This window comes from Gossypium arboreum, chromosome 12, assembly GCF_025698485.1.
Source record: "Gossypium arboreum isolate Shixiya-1 chromosome 12, ASM2569848v2, whole genome shotgun sequence".
NCBI lineage: Eukaryota > Viridiplantae > Streptophyta > Magnoliopsida > Malvales > Malvaceae > Gossypium > Gossypium arboreum.
In genome coordinates this window covers 109,741,913-109,764,012 of record NC_069081.1, presented here as the reverse complement: position 1 = coordinate 109,764,012, position 22,100 = coordinate 109,741,913, and the positions used below count along the sequence as shown (strand labels likewise).

Here is a 22,100-nt window from a genome sequence, read left to right as displayed (position 1 = left end):
ATCTTTTTATCACTAAAACTTAAATGTGTAGCTAATATCTTTTTTCAAAGTAGTCATTTAATTTTTGATTGGATGTTTGTACACCTTTTAGGCTTATTTAAAATTAATTTTATAAATGGCATCTTTAAAAAAAAAACATTGCATGGGGAGTAGACACAGCAAAATTATCATAATGAGAAATGCAAAGCCAACAACTTTTGTCCTTTGAAATTTAAGAAACTTATGGTATTTATGCGTTGAGTAAGATAAATTTCACTTTCTTTTGACAGCTTCTAGCTGTCTTCTGGTTGATTCAAAGTCAGAATTAATGGGTGTATAGATTTCCAGGTGGTGAATTTATATCTATATCTATCATTCAGTTTCTATATCTATGTATATACATATTTGCGTGTCGTTTTTGTTTATGTAGCTTTCAAATAAGTGATGAGATGGGTATATCTGTTGTTTCCTTTTGTCATCAAAAGCTGGTTTTGACAGTGAAATAGATGAAGCTGCTCTCATGCTCATGCCTTGTCTAAATACACATCCTTTCTGCTCATTATATTTACAACAACTCCATCTACCGAAGCTTTTGTCATCTACTTTATTCTACTAGGGTTCCTTTCTTTTTACTATGGAGTCTTCCGAAATCTATGGAGGCATCGAGGAATGCCACAGTAGTGAATCAGGGTGGACAATGTACATTGGTTCCCCCATACACGGCGGCGACGACAGCGGCGATGGACACAGTGAAAAAGCTGATGATGAAGGTGTTTATGGTGTCGATAACCATGCTGATGAAGACGCTGACAGTGATGATTCAATGGCGTCTGATGCTTCTTCAGGTCCAAGCCATAAAGGCCACCGTGGAACGACGACGTTATATTTCAAGCATGATGAAGAAGAAGAAGATGATGATAAGGATGAAAGGAATTTCTTTTCGGGCAAGAAAGATAGGAAATCAAAGGAGAAGAAGCATAAGGTTGGGTTAATGAAAAACAAACAAGTGAAGAAACAGACGCCGTTGAAGACCAAAACCAGCTTTATATGATACTTGTCGACTGGTTACAAGGTAAGACAAAGCATCTGGCTTTTGTTCCAAATTCTTGCCCCCCATGCATTTTCGCTGGTTTTTCAGGCAAAAATGTTTTATCAGAATTCAGCGTAACAACTTGGGTATATATGTATGTTTTGTGGTATTATGAAAACTCTGATGTAAGAGTTGAATCAAGAATTATAAGCTTCCATTAATGTGAAATTTATATCCTTCTCGAATATATTAATGATTAAGCACAAAGAATTTGTGCAGTTGTAGTAGTAGGAAGGGAGATACCAATCCTTCCAGGTTCGGATTCGGATTCAATTAAAGTGTCGGGTATACTCTTTTTTTTTTTTTTTTAAATTTTGGTTATGCCTATGGGTTTTAAGTTTCATAATATTTGTAAATATTTAATTTTAAATTTTTAAACTACATTTCATGAATTAAACAATAAAATTTTATATTTCAATTTTCCAATCAAATAATAATAATAATAATAATAATCTAACATATCTAGTAATGTGATAACTAATATTACATTTCCTAATTCTATTAACGAAAATACTCTTATATTTTATGAATCAAAAGGCCCACTTATATATCTCTATTACAACCGTGACATATTTTTTCTTTTATTAAATTTCTAAACATAAGGAATTTAGCATATTTTTCAATATTTGAATTATAGTATATTATCTTTAATTTTATATAAAATAATATACATCATATATAAAAGAAAAAAACTAACACATTATAAACTTGAAAATAGATCCAATTGAGCTCAAGCTTTAAAGATTAAAACTCAAGTTTAATTTATGCTTTAAATAAAAAATTATTTAGTACACAATTAGTAGAGTTTTTAAAATTAAAAACTTTAACTTCACAAGTCAAGAGTAAAATGCTGCCTTGTGTCTTAAGGAAATATTAAAAAATTAATAACAAATTAAAAGGACATGTGCTGAGGGAAGAATACTAATCTTTATAAATAAATCAAAAAAAAATTTATCCAAACCTTTTTTTTAATAACATTTTTTTGTCTAAAAGATCTTCTCCAATTTTGAACTACCTTTAGAGTTAAACAAATAATCCTAACTACCTTTAAATATACCTGCTCATGGGTCGGGTTACTTGACCCGGCCCGAAAGCCCGCCCAAAATGTAAAAAGGTTTAGGCAAAAATATAGGCCTGAAAAATAGGCTTAGACAAAAAAATAAGATTCGTTTAAAAAATGGGCCGGGCCTTGGGCAAGGTATTTTTGGCCCAGGCCCAGCCAGAATTCACGAAATGAAAAAACAATATGCTTTTTTTTTTTGTTTTTGAATGTTATTTTCTTGTTGTTTTCATCTATTTTGCTACCATATTACTATTAGTTGCTACAATTTTGTTGTTATTGTTTGGATATTGTATAAAACTTATTTTATTATTAATTTTGTTATTATTTTAGAGGTATTTGCTTGTTAAGTTACATCTATTTTAGTGCTATTTAAATCTACATATTTTTAAAATTTATTTTTAATTTGTTGGAAAATATTTATTTTGATTTTTAGTATTTTTGATGTATTATATATATTTAAAATTATATAAAAATAAATACAAAGTGGCTAGGCTAAGCCAATTTTAGTATTTTTATTTGGGTCGGACTTGGGTAAAATTTTAGGCCTATTTTTTGGGCCCAGCCCGGCCCGAGCCCAATAAAATGGACTTAAATTTTTAGTTGAACTCGGCCCGGCCCGACCTGGCCCATGAGCACCTCTACCTTTAAACATATTTTGTCATAAGACAAGATATAATTACTCAAAATAAATAAATAAACATCAGAAGTCTTTGTAACCTTAAAAAGTTTTAGATTACGAAATCTTAAAAACTTCTTTTTTTTTATTTAAATTGTTTGTTTTTTTTTTCTTTTGTTTTTCCCAATGGTGGTGCAAATTTCGAATTGGCTACCACCCACCTTTTTCTCTCATTCATTAACTCTTTCTTTTCTTCATTCATCTTTTTCTTTTTTCAGTTTAAAGATCTATTTTGTGAGTATTTTTTTAATTTTCACAAGTTGTGATAGGCATATGACGATGCTTATTATTATTAAAACTCCATCAACTACTAGTAATTTCTCTTGGAAAGTGAGTGGTTTCTCGCCGACTTCTTAATCTGTTTACATTTTAAGAGTATTTTAAAATAATAAATAATTTCATAAGTCGATTTGGACTCGTATTGTCTTAAATTTTATATGTTTATTTTTGTTTTTCATTGTTTAATAAGTCTTCACTTTTAAAAAAAAAAATTCTGCTCTAATAGCATATTTTTTAGCTTTGCTTAAGCATATAATCTTGCTTTTGCAAGTAATTTTAAGGATGGTTTTATTGCAGTCCTCTTCAGTTTGATACATGCTCGATTTTTTGCTGATTTTTACTCGCTGCTTTGTACTATACGAAACCGTTTTTTATTATATTAAGTGCTAACAATCACTTCAAATATGTCAGTGTTTGAGTTATACCCTTATTCTAGTAATGATAAATTTGATGAACAAGACAATCAAAGTGAATAGCAAAGAAAGAAATTGGAAGAGGAGATGATTGAATCATTGGAAATTGCAGCAAAAGCGATCATCCATCTACACCTAGTTGACGTCTACGGGTGTTACTCCTACAGAAATGACAAATCCTTAGTCAAATATTATATTCACAGATTAGTTTTTGTTGTAGAAAGGAAAAGGAACTTCATTATAAATCCATAGACACCTAAACCAAGAGTCATATTCATGACTTAATATGGAAGTTGCACGGGAGGTTTTGGTTCACCGAATGAAGGACCGCCAAATTGGGGTTTTAATAATCTGGGTTTTTTTTTTTTTTGTGGTTCACCGAGTGTGCACTCCACGGATTTCCCCAAAATTCTTTCTTTTGAATGATTATTCAGAACAAACATGAAATAGACTAATCCACCAATAAATTGAATCCGGACGAATCTAGGTAAGCACCTATTTTTAATCCCCCATTAACACTTCTAGAGTAGTTTTGTATTTTAGGTAACATCCTAATTAGCATCACTACAGGGAAAGCACCATTATCATGGTGGCTCCATTAAGGAGGGGGGGACACAGTGTCCTGCACGTGGGGTGAAGCGAATTTTAGTAATTTAGCCAAGGATTTAGACAGTTCCAAGACCACCAAGCCATTGGCCAACTCAACAGCAACAGGTCTTTGGACGACTGGACCCAACCAATACAATCACGTACCTTTCAGGTAATGCTGGCTGGTTTTGGCAAACTTCGGGTTTCACCAATTTTGGATTCTTCTGCATTACCCAACAAATGAAACCACTTCCAAACTCATTCCATTATTGTTCACAATGATTAAAGTTTGAGCCAGCAAATCCCAATCTAAACAACACTGCTGAGTTTAGGTTACTTCAATAATTTAATTAATCATAACCAAAAAAACATACAAGTTTTATGTGGTGGGTGCAGTTTCACTTTAGATTCCAAGTTTAATGTAGTAGATTTTGATTAAAATTCAACAATTCTCATTCCCTCAGGTACACCTAATTATTGGTTGTTACAGGGGATGTCTTGTTTGCATAGGAATGGGGCTTTGCTTTTTTTTCTTTTAATTGTCAAGTACATTTCATTCATTGGCACTTAACAAAATATTCGAGAAATGATGAAGAATAATTAGAGAAGGAAAATAACCAAATATTTATGTTAAATCTTGAAGTTGGATCTTCTGTCTTCACCTACATATAATGGGAGTCATTTAAAGTAATGCAACTTCATTGATATCATAACTCTGAAATGGACCCAAAGTCACCTAAGAAATATGTATATATAATTAACAAGCTCACACAGGGCATGTGACTAGTTGTTGAATTCAGCTAAGCATATTTCATTTTCAGGGTTTCAAAAGAGTCAATCTCATTACTCAGGTCGGGCTCCACGGAGATGGTCCCATCCCTCTAGGGTGACAATGTTGTTTTCCACCAAAAATGAGCTTTCTGCAGGGCATGGAAGATCCATCTGCTCACTTTTCTTTTCCTCAAACTGGCTAGCTGGCTCTGCCGGGCTTTCCAGTCCCAGATCCCCATCATACAATTGACAAACTACAAAGGAAAGTAGTTTATACATGTATGTATGTATGCATGCATGCATGTATAGTACATATATGCACATTTGTATGTAGGCGTGCATGTATAAAACAAGCAACTTTCATTGATACAAGCGAAAAGATGAAAGCATGAATAAGTAATTTAATGTGAGTAGTAGAGTACTAGATTTTTAACTTCAGTGATTGTGATTCAATGTATACAGCAGCTTAGATAAAAAGGAAAAAAACTTTATTAGTTTTATTTATTTATAAATACATATTTATGAAATAGTTAAAAAAGTTTGCCAGTTATACAATATTTTCTCCTTTCGTTCTTTCAATATAATGTTAGGGATAGGTGCGGAATGAACTCATGCCAAATGGGTGTCTACTGTCTAAGAAGGCATAAAGTATTTTCAAATTATTAGTATTGTTTCTAGTACCAACCCAAGTCAAGATATTCATCTAGGAATGCAGCGTATGATTGGATGATCAGCTTGTATGATTTCCGGTTGACTCGTCCCATCAGGTTCATACGGGCCGTCTACATTCTGCCATACACAATGGATATCATTGCCACTGATTTCTTTTAGGTTTGCATCCCATGCTTTCTTCCTAGGGATTCCTCTCATTAAATTTTCTTCCTGTACTTTATTCGTATGCTTTCCGGTGAAACTTTCTACCTTCTCCCTAAATTTAGTAACGCTTGATAACTTGAAAGTGTTTGTTTTTGCACGTTTCCTGAAACTATTTGAGTATTTAAATTAGATCAAGCCAAAAAAAAAAAAAAAAAAAAAGAACAGAGAGCATTCAGTTTTGAGATCGTTCTTTGTAAATCTAAGAGGCAACTTTATAATATTGTTAGAATGGTGATCCAAGTTTCGACTAACCTTTTTTTGGCCTTACGAACACCTGCACCAACGGTTGCTTTATGTCCATCAGAAGGCTGATCAAATTTTTTATCCATTAAAGTTTGAAGTTCAGTTTCATCCTCCGCTGATCTCATAAAAAACACAGATCCATCCATATCCATTTGTCCACCTTCATATGTGACAAAGGACTTATCCGGGATTTTGATGGTAAGATGATTGGAAGCCCGAATGTGAGAACATGCAGATAGTGATGAAGTTCTAGTAGGCAGTGACTCAGGATGGTTATGCGAAGCTCTGTAAAGCACTATGAAGCTCTTCCCATCTAGTGACTTCTCAACTGACTTCTTAGCTGGGCAACCAGGGTGTGCACAATTGTAATAACTTTTTCTTCTATTTCCAATCAATCCTTTGGTGCCATAACACTTCCAAGTATATGCATCAGCTGCTTTTCCACTCTTAGTTAAATTAGAGTCCTGTTTGTAGCAACATGCTTTCAATTGTAAATTCCCCTTGCTTTGATTTCGTTCGGCAAGTTCTTCAAAACTCTGTGCTTGTACTTGCGCCTGAAATTTGAATAAATCCAATCAAATGTTAACGAAGGCAACCAGGCTAAGAGGATAAACAAGATTAAGCACATACAATTGGAAGTGTGGTCGCAGAAAGTTCAGATATAATTGCTGAAGAATTAGAGTGGCTAGGTGGGGGCGCATGACAGACTATGGTGGAATTATTGTCTTCCTGACTGATAGTTTGCCGGTCATTTCCTGAATTGTTTTTCTGATTCAAAGACTGCACCGCACATTCTCCTGTTGTTGGAGATGACAAAACCTGCAAATGGGACAAAAGAGACGAGTCATGCCAATAATGTAAGACATAGGCAAAATCGATAAACAAAAACTAAATGAGTCGGTTTTGAAAACAGATTAAAGTTGAAAGAGGCTTTAAAATGGATAATGAAACTAATGCTCCTTTATCAGGCTGGACAACCAAGTGAAATGTTACTCAAACATCCACGCAAACAAGGGAGATCCGTAACATTTTTCAAACTCTGAATATATTAAATATTGAGTTCTAAAACTTATGAATGAAAATGAATATTACAGAAACATCATTCAGAGGTGATTGACGCGTTTTACGCGTCTCCTAAAGCTTACTTTGTCACCTCTTTCAAACCAATACCTTGGGCGCTAATATGTACTTACATTGGAGTTGTCCATCAAAACAGGGTGATCTGGAAGTTCAGCTAACCAAGGACCAGGAGGAGGCATGGCAGGCAAATTAGATGGAATTGTATTCATCACATTTGCCCCCGTCCTTTGTGCCATGATATCTGACAATGATAAGTCATAACTGATTTTAGGATGACAAATAAGGGGTAAAAAGTAGCTCTTATGCGTAAATGAACTCTAAGTGCAATTTCATATTCTGCAAATTTCTATATGTAAAAGTAAAACAATACTAAAAAGGCCCTGAAAACAAGCTCAAGTTTAATGTTATGAAAGTTCCTTGGAAAATGAATTACCTTGCGTTAGAAGGGCAATAATTTCATTGGAAATTCCTTCTCTCTCTTCCAAGGAAGACCAATTTACGTATGCTTGTCTCACCAACTTTTCAAGATATACCTGCAATTGCAAATGCCAGGTTCACAATTTAATGAATATTAGACTAATAGATATTTAAGACCCAAAATAAATAAATTATTTAGCTTTTCATAAAACATACTGTGTCAATATTACTCAGGGTGTGAGTAGGATATATACTGCCATTAATCTCTGCTCCCATGAGTTGGCAAATGGGATTTAACAAGATTCTGTAATTTGAGCCTCGAAAAACATAATATTTGTTTCCCATAACACAAGTTCTGGCGTGTTTGATTGCATTATCCCACATTCTCTCAGACATTCTAGGGCCTAAAATCTGTTCAACATGATTTGAAATAAGACATTTATGATTATATTTAAGAAATACATACACTAAATTGGCATATATCAGTTTCTGGGCTAGTCAAGTGATTGCAAATCCTTACCCTTCTAAGCTCACCAGGACTGACGACCGACATTCTCAAGAAGTCTTGCACTGTGTTAATGCCTTCAGAGGCCAGCCTTACATGAATAATTCCATTTTTACCAATTCTGTCTAGACGCCAAACTTCATCTCCCAACATTGGCGGATAATGTTTCTTGTATACTTCAATACCCAAAGAATTTTTATAAGATTTTCCAAGTAATTCATATATACTGATCAACAAACAAAATTCATGTACATTCTGTAGCTTATAAAATTGTTGAACTGAAAAGTTGACTTAATGAAAAAAAAAAAAAAAGGTACTTGCATTGATTTTGTTTGGCAGGTTCTTCAAATCCCCGTGCTTGTAATTGTGCCTGAAATTTGAATAAATCGAATCAAATGCTGATGAAGGCCAACCAGGCTAAGAGGATAAACAAGATTAATAATATACAAATTAAAGATATATACATACAATTGAAAGTGCTGCTGCAGAAAGTTGAGGTATCATTGTTGAAGAATCAGAAGGGCTAGGTGAGGATGCCTGACAGACAATGGTGGAATTATTGTCTTCCTGACTGATAGTTTTCTGGTCATTGCCTGAGTTGCTTTTATGATTCAAGGACTGCTCTACACATTGTCCAGGTGTTGATGGCAAAACCTGCAAATGTGACAAAAATGACAAAAGTTAAGTCTATAATGTAAGCTACGCATAGGCATAAGAAAAAAGTTTCGGTTTTACAAATTAAAGTTGACAAGAGGCACTAAAACTGATAATGAAACTAATGCTCCTTTATCAGGCTGGACCACTAAATGAAGTATCACACATTCATACACACAAACAAGGTCTTCGAAGCATTTTTCTAGAAGTGCATTCATTCAAAATTGAGTTCTAAAAGTTTCAAATGAAAATGAACTATAGATGAAATATTAGGGAATGAAGGATATGTTCAGTCAGGTGTCTCTAAGTCTTGGGCTATAACTTTAAGGCCTCTCTGGAAGCTCACCAGTAAATCTTGTGATTGTTGTTTCTGGTTTTCTTCTGGTAGCTGGCTATGCTGCTGCTGTGGCTCTATTCTGGTTCCATGTTCTTGATTTCTTGAAGGTGCTGTGGGAGGCATGACATTGGAGGCTAGATTACAAGTGTGCTTTCTGCAGTAAGTAATCTCAAAGACTGTTGGGTCATCATCTAATCTTTGTACTATCTTTGTCGCTAAACAACCTTGGATGTGTCTGTAGGTACACCGGAAGAAGCTTCTACAATCCAGAAAGAATGGTTAACATACACACACACACAAAAGTCAGGCTTTGCAACCTAGGACTCTTTCAAAAAGGTTCTTCAATTTGAATGGTTTAAAGTTGAAGCAGACCAAATATCAACAGTAATATATGATTGATAACGAAAAGGCATACGATGACCAAGTGTTCAGCAGGTTTGACTTGGTCATGCAACTACCAGAATGATCAATTTATGTACCAAAATTAAGGATACTGAATTTTGATCTCTTAGTCGTTAGTCACAAATGATTGAATGATATAAACAATATAACATCTATCATGTGTTGCATGGTATTGTTAAAATATTCATCATGCTACGTTTAAATGTCCATATAAATCATGAAATTAAGATAATTTCACAATTTTGGATTGTTAATTTTTAAAATTTTTTATTTATATCATCTAACGTCAAAAGTTTACAATTTAATCACTAACATCTATAAAATAATTAATATTTTGTCTTAAAATTAAAAATTTTCATATTTCAATTATAATTTCTTAAGTGATTGATGTAGTATGCAATAAATATTTAAATTTATTTAGATAAAATGGATATTAAATGTTTCAAGTAATGAATTTTAATAGTTTTGATAATTGAATTTATTTATCAAAATTTCAATTAAATACTTGATTGAGTTGGTGTCATGAGTTAAACGAAAACTAACTCAGTTAGTAATGACTAAAATACCATTAATTTACAAAGTAAATTATATTATTTTGAAGGATTTTTGTCATTTTATATATTTTATATAGAAAAATAAAAGAAATATACACATATAATAGGATTTGAACCCAAGCCTCTACCATTTTAACCAAAACTATATTTAGTATTTATATCAATTTTTTTATAAATATACTTGTTATATAATTCTATTTTTATCCACATTGTGACTGTGCCATAATTTAGTATATATAGTTTATTAATATATACACACACAGTCAGAGAGAATAACTTCTAAGTGAAAGTTAGATGGGGATCGATATTAAGCACTTAACTCAACTGAAGTCATGAGTCAATCGGACACCAATTTAATTAGGTAATGACTAAAATATCCTTACTTTACAAAGTAAATTGTATTGTTTTACAAGTATTGTCATTTTATATCTTTTATACAGAAAAATAAAATATATACACACATAATAAGATTCGAACCTAACCCTCTATAATGAGTTTCAATGAACCATAAATACATAGACAAAAAGTATTAGTAAATAAATTTGACTAACATAGAAATTTGGTGATCAAATTATTAATTTGATAATTAAAATAAAACTTCTCCAAACGATAAATAGTAAAAACTATGATTTATCTTTTCTTAATTTCAAAATTATAATAATAGATATAATGTTACGATATATGTTAGATGACGTGGTAGTTCCACATGTTGTCTAGCATGTGCTGTAACACTGGCATGTAATCTAATGGTTAGTCTCTAATAATTGAATTGGTGCTTAAATTGATGGTTTTAATAGTTTTGGAAAAATTAAGTTTTGGTATTAAAATCCTATAGATATGTCAATCTATAATCAATTTCCAACTTAGGTATTTTTATATGTTGAAATTTTTATTAAATAAAATTATTAGTAAAAATTTAACATACTTAGTAAAAGGTTAATAATTTTATAAATTTAAAGATAAATAATTATAAAATAATAATATATGATATATGACATAATAGTGAATGATAATATTTTGTAACCAATTAATAAAATAGAGGTAAAGTAAAATTTATTTTAGATAAAATAATAGAAACTAATATATAACACAAAAATCAACAATTAATAATAGAAGGTAATAGCAAATTTTCTACAACATATTATATATTTTTATAAATATCATTAACTTTAAAATACCAAATTGAATATATAACAAAATTATAGTTTTAAAAATTAACTTACCAATTAAATTATAAATTTCAAAAATTATCAGATCAATTAACTAAAAGATATTACTATAAAATGCTATAATATTTATATTTTAAATAATTCATGTGAAAATGTGGATAGAAAAATCAAATTAAAAAGAATTTTATGTCTACTTTCTCTTGATATTACGCTTTAATTTTTTAATATTTATAATTTGATGTATCATGTCATTAAAACTAGTACAGAGAGTTTTATGCATGCTTTAAAGGTGATTGGCAAACCTTGGATATTTTGCTCCCAAGATATCTTTTTGTCCATATTTTCTCCAACAGAAGCCATCATCAGGAGCCAAGTCTGTACCAGGCCTTACTCCGACTTGTCGAGTTTCGCTGCAAACAATAAACAACAAAAAGTAAATGAATAAAACATAATTAACCTATAATGCATGAAATAATGGTTGTATATACCTTTATAAAAGTGCCTGTGTTTTTATCTTGCATACCTTTTCTTGGAGGCATCTAAATGGAGCTGATACTGTTCTTTGAAATAACGATCAAAGTCTCCACTCAAGGGGCTTCCAGTAAGAGGAAGTGGGGTTGACTCTGTTGACTCCGACACTATGATTTCCAGTGCAGAGGGTTGTGGGTCAACTCCTACTGTCAAAGAAGTAATATTGCAATTCAGCATTGAAAGTGCCTTCTCATACAAAGCTTGAATCTTTTGGACTAACAATTTTTGAGTTTCATGAGAAGAAGAAGAAGAAGAAGGAGGAACATTTAGATAAACTTGGAGTTGCCTGGGTTCTCTTCCTTGTGTTAACTCATTTATCAGACTCTTTTGCTCCCATTCACCCTTGGCAAGGGTATCATATCAATCAAGCACAGCATAATTAAGCTCATTTGAGAACCCAACTTCATTGAAAAGCAAAAGTATCAATCAAAAGAAGACTAATCTGGTTCATTCGGGGGCTATATTTCAGTGCAGTTGGCACCTTTTAGGTCCAATCATACAACACCATGCTGATCGGAAAAGCATGTTGTGGCACAGTTTGGCTCCTTCTAACCACACCACTAATTTCAATCTAATCGCAGTAATTCCCAATCTCACCACTAGGCTATCAATCTCCCATCACCACTAGTTTCAATCTCACATAGCTAATCCATGAGCTGAACATGGCTTAAAGGACTCAATTCTCCTTCATTACACATAAATTATCAAGTTGTATGATTGAATGACACTGTATTAGCTAGACAAAAAATACTTACTGGCCAAAAAGATTAGTACAACAAGAAGCAGAAATATTGTTACTCGGTGGGTCAAACAAGGAAATGCTAATAATACATTTTCTCAAAGACTCAAATTGAACAACATTACCTGATTGTTGGGATTCATCTTGTATTGAAGCTTCAGGAATACCTGAAAATTCTCCCAATTTACAATGCATCAATAAGAGCATATTTGTATTCCAAATGAACAGAAAAATAAGGATAAATAAATCTAGAAAGTTTCAATACTGTACATGGCTTGGGTCAACAAGCCCCTAGACAAATTCAGGTTTATGCAATCCTTTTATGTTAGTTATTTATTAATATTAACCCCCAAATTGTAAAATGATATGGAAGATACATATTTCAAGAAATGCTCATTCCTCACAGATATCTCTGTTTCTATATCTGTATTTAGGGATAGTTGACAGCAAAAAATAAGAAATATTAAGGTTGAGAAATAATTACCTGGGTGTGCTCCTTCATTTTGTATTGAAGCTTGAAATACATCTCCATATTCTGCCAATGTCAAATGAACCAGACTTTAGTAACAATTTTTCTCAAATAGCCTTTTATCTTTTAGGCATTGTATAGCTGCTGTTAAATGTAATGTTTCTGATATAATTTCTAGTGCAAGCCAATGAGAGAAACAGAAAAGTCGAGCAAATTTCTCCATCACTGAAGTTTTTATGATAAAATTACTGATATAAAATGATTTATTCCCTTTTTTTTTTTTTCTCTTGATTTACATTCAATCTTTCACTAAGCACTTATCAACACACTCTACAGAAATCATTTACAGATTGCAAAAATTGTTGTAAACTCCACACCTCTAAAATTTTCTGACGCAAGTATTAATCATCAAAACAGATGATAAAAACATTCCTATTTATGTAAAATTCAAGGTTCAATGAAAATCGTTACTCTCTATTTTGCATCAAACTGATAATATGACGATCAAGGAAGAGTACTGTATCTCCACCTTTTGTAGGGCAGATACTCTTCGCTGCCTCAGCAGCATCTTTCACGTTATTGGCCCTATGATCAATACAAGGTTGAGAGTGCAACTTAGACAACCCCCTGGAATTCCACTCATCATGGTTATGCAGCCCATGGTAGGTGGTGACAAAAAAGCTTGTATCTTGGGGGTCTCGCTCAACATATTTCTTCGCTAGACAACAAGTTGACAAACACCGGTAGTATGACCTATACAGAGTGGATAAAAGACATGGAGAAAGTTATAATAAAATAAACAAAACTGTTTAGCAACTTCAGAATTTCTGGACAAGATTAGGTGAAGTAATCACCTTGGATAGGGATTACCCTTGACCATTTTCTGCCCCAGTTTCCCCCATCTATAACCATCATCCAGTACCTTGCTTCTGATTTGATTTGCAGCTCTATTCCCTTGCGTGGTATTGCTTGCAGAACCTATGACACCCATGTTTTCATTCTCAGTACAGTTCCTGCAGATTGTAAAACCACTGCATTAATGAAACTTTTCTTTTTGTAATCCGTAAGCTCAATTATTTAACCAAACCACTTGTAGAATCGATTTCCTCTAGTTTAATTACATCCTTGGCGCAAAAACTGAAAGAAATTTGAAGGCACTTTATATTGGAGAAATGGGGTCAGCAAATGCAGCAAAGCAAACTTTCTGGTTTAAGGAAGTGAAGGCCACTTCAAAATTTACATAAAAATAAAATGCTGAACTGACCATCTTTTGGCCTTAGGTTCATCTTCATCTACGTCTACTTCAACAATATTTGGAACCAGAAAACATTCATCATCTTCTAGACTCTTGTTATTCCCTGATGTAAAGCTCCTTGCTTGTTCTGGTGCCTGAAATTTGAATAAATTCAGAGTAATGATAATAGCAAATCGAGGCTGACAATAAGATTAGACTCAAAATAACAAAACCAAATTAAATACATTTGGTTGCTGAAGGTTGAGATATCCTTGTGGGGATGGCTTATCATGCTCCTCAATACAAGGATTGTTTATAAAATCAGTTAAGTCCTTTACTTTCATAAAATGTTGATTACAGTTAAATCCTTAACAAAGTCAAGGAACGGCCTTAACATGATGATTTGGAAGTAGGCGATGACATACCATGCCATCTTGAAAATTTTGGCCCCACAACACACATCAAATGGCAATCTAAAGCGCCTTAATATGTGTTTTGCCCATCTCAAAACATTAAAAAGGAAGTTTGTTGACATTAAAGGGTATTCAGTTGGAAGAAAAAATCAGAACTTAGCATGCAATGTTTTTAAAGAAATTATTATTATTTTGAATAAAAACCAACAAACAGCAAATTGGGAGAAATCAAGTAGGGGAAGGTTATGCCGCATAAGTCTGCCATTTGTTGAAGAGATTGACTTCAATACGAGGGATCAAATCTGGACATGGACCAAAATATAACAAAATTCTGGCCACTTGGCTACAAATACTTGTATGTGTAGATTGGCATGTATAACTTAGATTTACACAGTTTCTTTTCTGTTTAAAAGAAGAAAGATAATCTAGATAAGCCAAATTCATTAAGACACAAAGAATTGGGAAAAAATGATTGGGATGGTTTAAAGATGTCAGCTACTTACAGTTGAAATACAGACATTCATGACAGTAAAACCTCTGAATAAAACAAGAAGAAAACATATATGCTGTTTTTGGTTGATCTGTAAATATGTACTTACATGGGAAGTCATACATAAAGGATTGGAAGGAAATACGCATCCCGAAGGAGGTTCTTTCACATCTGTCCCCATCATTCTCTCCTCAGTATAATCTAACAGTTATTAACCACAAATGCCTAAATGAGTTAAAGAAACCAAAAATAGAAGTTGTTTCATAAAAGTTGCAAAGAAAAATTACCCAAGCACTTGCCTCGATGATCTTGTGTTGAAACCTCAAGCGGCTTTTGATCGCCTACCAATGTTCAAATGAGAACTGTTAAAATCATCACTTCTCATCAGTCAACAGCAAACTTTTTTGTTAATGAGGGCGCATTTTCTCATATTATTTCCCATAATATACATACATGAGAATATAGAGACAGTTATTGGCATAGATTTATGGTTTAATACCATATTCCCAAGGAATCCAATCACTGTCCTCAAGGACATTCTTATAGACTGCCAACTAAAAGAAGATTAGCTCCTGGAGAGCTCTGTCCAAATTATGTAATTATGTTGAATAGTCCAGGGATAATCTGTTTCTTGCTTGTGATTTCACACAGCAAGTTTGGAATTCAAGTTCTGCGGTTTACAGAGACAACAAAGTGATTGGATCTGGACCATAGAATTTTATTGGGTAAAGCAAAGGCTAGAAAGTAAGGCTTTTATCTCAGTTATCATGCCAGTTGCTGGGACTGCCAACATTTATATGATTTGGTCAGAAATATGAAAGGATGTTTCCGGAGCTTTGTCTGTTCCAAGTTTCTTGGCTTACTGCTTTTTTAGTTTGTACTTTTTGTAGCCAGCTATGCCAGCTTTTCTTGGGATGATAAGAACTACACAATTTCCCAAAAAAAGGGTTCAAGCACTCACTAAATTGATCTCAGACATATGCTAATAAATTAGATGATGAATGAAAAGGGGGAAAAAGGTCAAAAGATTTATTACCTAGTTGTTGATCTTCATTTTGTATGGTTGCTTCATGTGGATCTCTACCTTCTACCATTTGGGTCATCACATCTTTCTGGTTATCGATAGGGGAAAAGATATGCATCAGATAACCTGGCCCATCTCTCCACTCTGTTTCGTTCCAATCCATACCCTCCCACCACTCACATTCTCCTTTGATTATCTTCAAAGTTTTGCTTGACAATTCCATTTTTGATACACTTTTAAGCTTTGGGCAATTGTAACAGCCAATGCTTTCCAACTTTGGTGCTATCAATAGGCCATTAGAAATGCTGACCAGTTCAGGAAGGTAAAGAAGCAGCAATCTTTTCAAACTTGGAAGAAATATTTTATCAGACATGATAGGCTTGACGGATGCATGACTTACAAGGCTAATGACTCGGGGGCAGTCCTCAAGAATTATCTCCTCCAAGTTGATAAAATTTTCAAGCAAAGTAAGGCTGAAAATTTTACTCAGCTGGGGGCATGCATGCAGCGCCAGGAATTTCAACTTAGACATACATCCAAAACTATCTGCTCCTCTCCAAATACACTGCAAATCCTCCATGTAATAAATGCTCAAATATTCTAGGGATTCAAGCATGTGTTGTACGGAACCAGGGTCAGATTCAGATTGGTCATCTTCATTTCTTCCATAATGCATCTCTCCATCAATTAGGGATTCCATTTTATTACATTCTGCCAGCAAGCAAAATTTTAGCCCTTTCATATTCTCGATCCCAAATTCAGATAAATTCATAGCGGTTGTGTGGTGATCCAAGAAAAATGAATTAGAATATTTCAGTACCGCTTTTATTTGAATTGGGATGTTTTCACCATTCACAAACCTCAAGCATTTGTCCCATTTTCTGAATTCTGCTTCAACTTCATGAGGTACACGAGATATGATTCTCCTTTTATGATGGCCAACAGTAAATCTAAATCGTGACAAGGAAGGATATATCAATGATGCATCATCTAAAAGTTGGAACGTGGGCAGGTACAAGCTAAGAGTCCTCAATGTTTTTGAGCTGCATACTTCCTTCAGAACGGCTTCCACAGAATCATCCCACCTTTTGTCTGCAGGATTCACATCAATGCTTAACTCTGCAAGTTGTGAGAGATTTGATATCGTCTGAGGGTGAATCAAAATGTTCGATTTCAACTTCTTTTTGCCACATAAATGATAGAATGATACTTTCAACTGTCTTAACTTGAGTAGTTTTCCGGTCTCTCTGGGCAAATCCATGATCTGAGTTTCATCGAGATGAAGCTGTTCAAGATTTTTGAGTTTCCCAACTTGAGGTGACAGTTCTATGAAGAGATCGCAACCTTGTAACAAGAGTGTTTTTAATGCAACCAACTTAGGAAGAGATTTGGGCAAAGATTTGATGCTAGTACGGGACAAATCTAATATTTGGAGAAGTTGCATGCGCTGAAAGAATAAGGGAGGAATAGCTGTCAGCTCATAATTTCCCTGCAAATACAATGCAATCAATGAAGAGCAGTTTGGACATCTTGGCAACTCAGACACTATATGTTTATCATCTGTTAAATGTATCTCTTTAGCTGCCCATTCCACCTTTTGTACCTCGGCCAACCCTGGCCCACTTGCCTTGGTAACAGACGGTAGCATTTTAGCTTAAGTGTGAAGTATGATACCACAAAAGTTTATCTGGCAATTCAGGATGAGATCTGACACATGATAACGTATGATTAGTTGATTGTCCTAATTGTTAGTTTTTAATGTCTAATAATGTATGGATGTTTATGCGGCCAGTTACATAAATAAAATATATATTGACCTACATGGATAAATGAACTGACAGCACGTATAATTTAGTAAATATTTAGCACGAGACAGAAGCACATATAATTTAATGATTAAAATAAAATAAATTAAGTTATTATCTAAAGTTGAACCAGTTTAAGTACATGTTATTGTGATTTACCCTGCAAATATAGAAACTCACTAAAAGAAATTGAAAATTAAATAAATCTGTATGGAAAAAGAAAAGAGAAATAACACACGTGATTAAAGATCTGAAACATATACTACAATACATGCACCAAACACAGAAATCAAACAAGAGCTTGACAGACATACAAAACTGATCACCAAAGAAAAGAAGAAATGGAAGAGAAGATTGGTAAACTGACCTGCAATTTTGTTTGCCTTTAGAAGATAAGAAGAAGAAGCTGCACTTTGACTTTGAGTTTGGGTCATTCCTTGCTTATCGTCCCACAGTTTTATAGATTGGATCTACCTTTTCCGCGTTAACTAATTTTAATTTTACTATATTACTATTTTATATGTGCCCCGTGAACATTAATGGCCCACCTGTAAATTATTTTTGTTGTTTAATAAAATTTTGCATTGGTTTAACGGGTTCTTTCTTTCTTTCTCAAATATCAAATTTGTTACAACACAAAATATTGGAAATTGCTTGACAAGGCGACTTACACCGTGGAGGTACGGAGAGTTATTGGAATGATAATGGTTCACACCATGGGATGCGGTGAGTTATTATTGGTGGTTGAAAGATGTCGAGTTGTTATATGAGTAGGGGTATGTGACTTGTTTTATAAATGGATAAAGGCTTGGAGGATCTGTATGTAGAGTCAAATTGTATGTTGAATTTAGGGTGTGAGCTGGATTTAACTCACATGAGACGTATGCTAGATGGGAATTAATACTATTGTTAGAATGTGGCCCTCCATGCAGCTCATGCACCAGCCAACAGAAACAAGCAGAGCAGGCCAAAACCAGAAGCTGCCAAGCCACTGTGCTGAAGCTGTTTATTTTGTTTCTTTTGTAACCATAGTTTATGTAATGTGTTCTAGTTTATTTTAAACTAAGTTTAGTTTGAATTTGATGTAATTTGATGATGTAGGAGCTGATGACCAACTATACTTAAGTGTACAAGCTTAGTTTTGTAAGTTCCAATGTATTAGTGGTAGTTGGTATAGATTAGTTGACTTTATGTTGATTTTTCACAAGCAAAAAGCTTGGTTTTATGTATTGGCATTATGCCATTTTTTCAGTTAATGAAAAATCATTGAATTTCATTCAACTTATGCTCCATTTTCTTTGCTTTCGTTTTTCTGTTCTTGTTAAAACTCTGTCTTTGTTTCTTCCACAAGCCACGAGGCTTGCTGCACAAGCTTCCTGTTTTGCTTGTTGCTTTGCTTCAAGATCCAACAATTGGTATCAAGAGCTTTCATCTTAAAGGACCTGTTGTAGTAAACTGAATGGCTTCATCAAGCTTTTCTTCTGCAGCACCACCAGTCTTTAATGGTGAGGGGTTTCACATATGGGTTGTCAAGATGAGGACTTACCTGCAGGCCTTTGATCTGTGGGAAGTTGTCAACACTGATGTCGAGCCAACCCCACTTCGAGCCAATCCAACAATGGCTCAAATCAGGCAACATGCAGATGAGAGAACCAAAAGGCACAAGGCCATGTAGTGCATTCAGAACTGTGTTTCTGATGTTATTTTCACTAGAATTATGGCTTGTGAGACTCCCAAGCAAGCCTGGGACAAGCTCAAAGAGGAGTTCCAAGGCACTGAAAGAACAAGGCAGCAGCAATTGTTGAATTTGAGGAGAGACTTTGAAAATCTCAAGATGAAGGAAGATGAGACAGTGAAACAATACTCAGACAGGATAATGGCTGTGGTCAACAGCATAAGATTACTAGGAGAACAGTTCAGTGAAGCAAGAATTGTGGAGAAGGTGCTTTCAACATTGCCTGAAAGATATGAGGCAAAGATCTCATCCTTAGAGGATTCGAGAGACCTGGCAACCATCTCCCTAACTGAGCTTATCAATGCTCTTTATGCTCAGGAGCAAAGGAGAGCTAGTAGAATGGAAGAGCACCAGGAGGGTGTTTTCCAAGCTAAGGCCAAAACAGCCTCAAGCACCTCAGCCTATAAAGGCAAGAAGAACTGGAAAAATAGGCCTAAGCCTGATGCTGCAAGAGGAGGAGATCGACTCTGCAGATTTTGTAAAAGACCTGGTCATCCAGAGACCACATGTTGGTTCAGGCCAGATGCTATGTGCCAACACTGCAAGAAGAAGGGCCATGTTGAAAGGGTCTGTAAAGAAAAAGGCAGACCTGGCCAAAACCAACCTGTAATACCCTGAAAATCTTTACAGTAATATATTATCCTTGATATAATAAAATAAGAAAATAAAGTGATAAAAAGGGAAGTTTTGAGTTATGGCAACATTGGGAAGTAAATTATGATATCTTGATTCAGGAAAGGACTAAATTGTAAAAGTTAGAAAAGTTTTGTTGCCTAAGAGTAAATACTCAAGACTTAAAGGGTTAAAGTGTAAATATGAAAAGTTGAAGGACCAATAGTGTAAATATTTTAAGGGTAGAATGATCTAGAAACTAAGGAAAATGGATGAATTAGGACCAAATTGAATAAGTGAAGAACTATGAGGGACTAAATTGCAATTTTACCAAATTAAATGATGACTCAAGGATGGAATTCTAAAAGATCATGAAGGGCAAAATGGTCAATTAGTAAGAGAGAGAATTCTAGAATGTAATGATTATGTTAATGATATTTTAAATTAATTAATTAGATAAATATTATTTTATTAATATTTTATGAGATATTTAATATTATTTTATTATTATTTATTTAGTATATAAGGAAAGAAAGATGAAGAATTTTCATCATCTTTCCTTTCCATGCAAACTAACGTGAGAGAAAGAGAGGAAGAAAGAAAGTTTTACTTTCTTTACAATTTGGTCCTTTTACCAAAAATTCACCATTTTCACCCAAAAATCAAATGAATTTCCATAGCTACCAAGAGAGAAAATGTTAAGGAGAACATGGGGAGTTAGAATATCAAGTTGGATTCAAGAAATAGAAGCTGGAGGAGAGAGAAAATCAAGTTAAAGATTGGTATCAAGAGAATAAGGTAAGTACATCAAGATTTCAATATGTTTTTAAGTTTGTTATTGTTGATAAATCATGGAAATAATGTTATAGTAGAGTTTTATTACATAAGGTCCTATGTTCTTGATATGTTAGTGAAGAGAAAATAAGAGAAAGTGATGAGAAATGGTGTAGAAAAAGAAAATAAGGGTGTTATAACATGGTAATTAATATCTTGCACTAAAACAGTTATGGACAGCAGCAGTAGTCTAACTTTGAAAAATCACCATAAATTTTATAAATTGAATTAGAAGATGAAAAAAATATGGAATTAAATCTTAATGAGTCTAGTTTCTCATAGAAGAAACAGTGTAAGCAATGAATTTGTAAATTTTGATATATAATGAATTTTGTGAGACAAGGTCAGAATGAATTCGGGTTCCCTGTTCAGACTTTGAAAAATAATAAAAATGAAGAAAAATAATTAGAGGCTTAAATTTATATTTATAGAATCCTGAATGAGTCTAGTTTTATTAGAAACAAACTAGAACATCATTTGAATTCTGTAAAAGGAGATAATTAATTTTAGTGAAGAAGGGTCAGAACTGTCAGACAGCAGAACAGGGTGACTTTAATGAATAAACTGTACTAATTGGATAAACCAAAATTCTGAAAATTTTATGATAAGAATACATGTGGGTCTAGTTTCAGGAAAAATTAACGGATCTTAATTTCGAGTTCTGTAGCTTAATATATAAATAATTTAGTGACTATGACGCAAATGGACAGTTTTGAATGTACATATAAGTAAATAGTGAAATTATTGATAATGTTACTTGTTGTATGTTATATAAATTAAGGATGTGGAATGGAGAGGAGGAGGAGGAAAATATGTATGAATATTCATCTAGCATGGCTAATTTGCATGTTTTAGGCTCAGGGACTAAATTGAATAAAAGTAAAATTTTATGGGCAATTTTGTAAAAATGTCGAAATGACTAAATTGCATGAAATAGATTATTTTATTATTTAAATTACAAAAATTTAACGAAATTATCAATTTAGTTCAAGATCGGGAAAACATGTTTTAGGGATTAAATTGAAAAGTGTTGAAATTATGGAAAATTTTGATATTTTATAGAATTCATGGACTGTTATCATTATATATGAGAATAATAGTTGGAAATAAGGATTAAA

At 33.4% G+C, this 22,100-nt stretch overlaps 3 protein-coding genes across 12 annotated transcripts; 2 read left to right on the top strand and 1 right to left on the bottom strand.

Moving 5' to 3' along the window:
- Window positions 1-147: 147 nt before the first annotated feature.
- On the top strand, window positions 148-1,381 carry LOC108485926 (protein SOB FIVE-LIKE 4-like). The gene has a single exon (XM_017789766.2). It carries the CDS (start codon window positions 614-616, stop codon window positions 1,028-1,030), a length of 417 nt encoding a protein of 138 aa, XP_017645255.1. The 5' UTR covers window positions 148-613; the 3' UTR covers window positions 1,031-1,381.
- A 3,944-nt stretch (window positions 1,382-5,325) lies between these two features.
- LOC108484090 (uncharacterized) lies at window positions 5,326-18,381 on the bottom strand. 10 transcript variants are annotated; one of them, XM_017787735.2, is made up of 21 exons: window positions 18,169-18,381; window positions 16,009-17,443; window positions 15,260-15,313; window positions 15,082-15,173; window positions 14,100-14,224; window positions 13,690-13,848; window positions 13,365-13,588; window positions 12,851-12,901; window positions 12,492-12,533; window positions 11,620-11,773; window positions 11,399-11,506; window positions 8,981-9,230; window positions 8,449-8,634; window positions 8,302-8,350; window positions 7,996-8,156; window positions 7,692-7,886; window positions 7,492-7,591; window positions 7,172-7,299; window positions 6,609-6,797; window positions 5,988-6,532; window positions 5,326-5,844 (listed from the first exon to the last, which is right to left on the bottom strand). In XM_017787735.2, exons 2-21 carry the CDS (start codon window positions 17,438-17,440, stop codon window positions 5,559-5,561), a joined length of 4,530 nt encoding a protein of 1,509 aa, XP_017643224.1. In that variant the 5' UTR covers window positions 17,441-17,443; window positions 18,169-18,381; the 3' UTR covers window positions 5,326-5,558. The 10 variants fall into 10 exon arrangements, with proteins under 10 accessions (XP_017643224.1, XP_017643223.1, XP_052878653.1 ...); XM_017787734.2 differs by having other exon boundaries at window positions 16,009-17,485; window positions 18,169-18,380; XM_053022693.1 differs by having other exon boundaries at window positions 15,272-15,313; window positions 16,009-17,485; window positions 18,169-18,380.
- An 879-nt stretch (window positions 18,382-19,260) lies between these two features.
- On the top strand, window positions 19,261-20,154 carry LOC108485074 (uncharacterized). Its single transcript, XM_017788933.1, has 2 exons — window positions 19,261-19,472; window positions 19,515-20,154. The coding sequence occupies exons 1-2, from the start codon at window positions 19,261-19,263 to the stop codon at window positions 20,152-20,154; spliced, it is 852 nt and encodes a 283-aa protein (XP_017644422.1).
- Window positions 20,155-22,100: the final 1,946 nt, after the last annotated feature.